This window comes from Egretta garzetta, unplaced genomic scaffold (assembly GCF_000687185.1).
Source record: "Egretta garzetta isolate BGI_Z169 unplaced genomic scaffold, ASM68718v1 scaffold32, whole genome shotgun sequence".
NCBI lineage: Eukaryota > Metazoa > Chordata > Aves > Pelecaniformes > Ardeidae > Egretta > Egretta garzetta.
The window spans coordinates 1,713,874-1,716,287 of record NW_009259035.1 but is presented as its reverse complement, the minus strand read 5'-3'; the positions used below and the strand labels follow the sequence as shown (position 1 = coordinate 1,716,287).

General features: G+C 49.6%; 2 protein-coding genes across 2 annotated transcripts in view; one reads left to right on the top strand and one right to left on the bottom strand.

Moving 5' to 3' along the window:
- LOC104122696 (probable E3 ubiquitin-protein ligase HERC4) overlaps positions 1-2,414 on the bottom strand; it is a 22,777-nt gene that overhangs the window by 4,997 nt on the left and 15,366 nt on the right. The window lies entirely within an intron of this gene.
- PIGY (phosphatidylinositol glycan anchor biosynthesis class Y) lies at positions 7-2,402 on the top strand. The gene has a single exon (XM_035890380.1). The coding sequence runs from the start codon at positions 307-309 to the stop codon at positions 520-522; it is 216 nt and encodes a 71-aa protein (XP_035746273.1). The 5' UTR covers positions 7-306; the 3' UTR covers positions 523-2,402.

The following is a 2,414-nucleotide window of genomic DNA, read 5'->3' as shown; positions in this document are numbered from 1 at the left end:
CAGCTCCCGCCGCCCGCCCCGGGCCCGCTGCTGCCCCGAGCCGAGCCAGAGGGGCTGCTGAAGGGCAAACCCGCGTTATTCACGCCGCCTCTTGTTTCTTTTCCCTGACTTGCCTGGCCAGGTACGAAGAAGCTACCAACGAGCTCATTAACGAGGAGCTGGGCATTGCGTACCCCATCATCGACGGCATCCCGAACATGATCCCAGAGGCGGCCAGGACGACTCAGAAGCAGCCCCCAGCCGCGGGCTCGAAGGAGCCCTGAGGACCCCCCGCAGCCGCAGCAGGGAGGGCTGGCCGGCGGAGGCATGCTCCCCTCCCTGCCCACGCTGACCGTCCTTGTTCCCCTCCTGTCCCTAGCAGGCTTGTTCTACTCAGCCAGCGTAGATGACACCTTCCCCCAGGGCTGCACCAGCGCAAACAGCTTGTGTTTCTACAGTCTCCTCCTTCCCGTTACAATACCGGTGTATGTATTCTTCCACCTGTGGACCTGGATGGGGATTAAGCTCTTTAGGCACAACTAGTGCGACGCGTTTGCTAACCCCTGGGCTTCTCTAAAGCAACACAGTTTATTTAATCTCACAAGGTGTTGCAGTTGATTTGAAAGGGTTCCCTTCTGGCACTAGCGACTATCGTTGTTTTCCTTGTAATATCTGGAACTGTATGAAGCCCTCTGCAGCAGCCTATTACTTAATTACTGCTAAGGCAGATAAAGAGGAGGAATAAGAAGAAACACTAATTCCTTCCGGTGTTGTGCGTTTGTAGTGGCACTAATGAAAATCTTCTAGCTGGTGGTCGTTTGTATGAGGAAGAGCTATACCCTGACTGAAACAACTGATCTTAAGTAATAAGCAGTGACAATGTGCAGCGATACAAATCTCTCTTTGAATTACGAGCTTTGGTTTCATTTTGAACTGATGTGTGTATTGAAATGTATTTGTCTCGCTGTCAGAAGAACATACAATAAATTAGGCTGATGTTTAGTAACAAAACTTGAGTTAAATGAAGAAATTTACTTGGATGATACCCATGTCTGCATGTCCAGTAGCTGCTTGCCTTTTTTTTTTTTTTTTTTTTTTTTTTTAAGAAAAAGATAGGGGAAATGACAGCGCTGCAGAAGAGATGTACTTGTGCATTTGGAGGTTTTGTTGAGTGGCCTACAACACATTACAGTGCCTGCTTAGGAGATGTATGTCCCTGTACTACCTGTTAAGTGTGTTTGAGTGCCCAAGTTTGATAGCCAGGCTGGGTCATCTTCATTCAAGAGGCATCTCCTGACACGTTAGAGGAAAAATAACTTCAACAGAGCCCAGAATTTGGTAATCAATTTGGTAGCCGGGATTTGGAAGCCAGTGCTTTGACCTTCCCTGTTTTCATTTACAGCAACGCTAGAGGACAGAGTGACAGACCACTGCGAGGGTGTCACGTGTAAAGTTCTCGGTGCTGTCTAACAAAACATCTTTAACGGGACACAGCTATGAAGGGGATCGGTTAATGCTATGATAATCTATACAAGCGTTTCTTTTTTTTTTTTTTTTATGTTTTGTTACCGGGTGGTTTATATCTGCCACAAAGACACACGAATGTCCTTTACACCTGCCAAAAAATTTGGAAATGCAGCACTGAGTTGTGAATACTGCAGACCGCAGTGTCTCTTGGTGGGGTACTAGTAATGCAGTCAGACTGATCGGGCTGCTCCTGGGTAAATGATGCTGTGGTGCACAGTGTGAAAGGCAGTGCCCACCAGAGGTGTGTTTTGAGGGCTGAGTAGCCAAGTGCAGCTGTTTGTTAGGGCTCCTTGTACACTCAGGTGCAGAGAGACTCTAGACCCAGAGGACAGTATAGAGCACAAGCCTTATTGCCTCTGTAAATAAAGGCCTCTTCCAGCTGACATAGTGAGGAAGGGGGAGGGGAAGGTAGCTCTAGGAGCTGTTGTGAATCTCCTCCTAAGCAAAGAGGAAGGAAAAAGCTTTGACAGCTCTGGGTGGCAAGAAGGCTGACTTGGGAAGAACCAGATCTGGGTAACATGGCACTGAGGGCGATAGCTCGGGCTATGCAGGCATGGTGCCAGGCTCTGGCAGCCGTGGTGTTAGTGACTGATACGGCACGTGGTCCCTGAGCTGAGCTCCACTCTGGCCGGGTGCCCGGTTCCCATGTTGGCCATCTAGCGACTTTTTGCAGGACAGGGCTAGCATTGCAATACCTGAAGAAAATGCGGCTGCCAGAACCTTTGGGATTGTGTGGAAATCACAGACTGAAGCCACAGGGAGGCAGCAGCATTATAATCAGCTTTTCATCTCTCTTGCTGGCACTATCCTTCCTTGCCCTTCTTTCCATGAGAGAAAGGGCTTTTGTGGCTGTGTCGCTTGCTGGCTTCTCATGCTGGCTCCCCAGCCACCCTTCCCCCCTGCCCCCC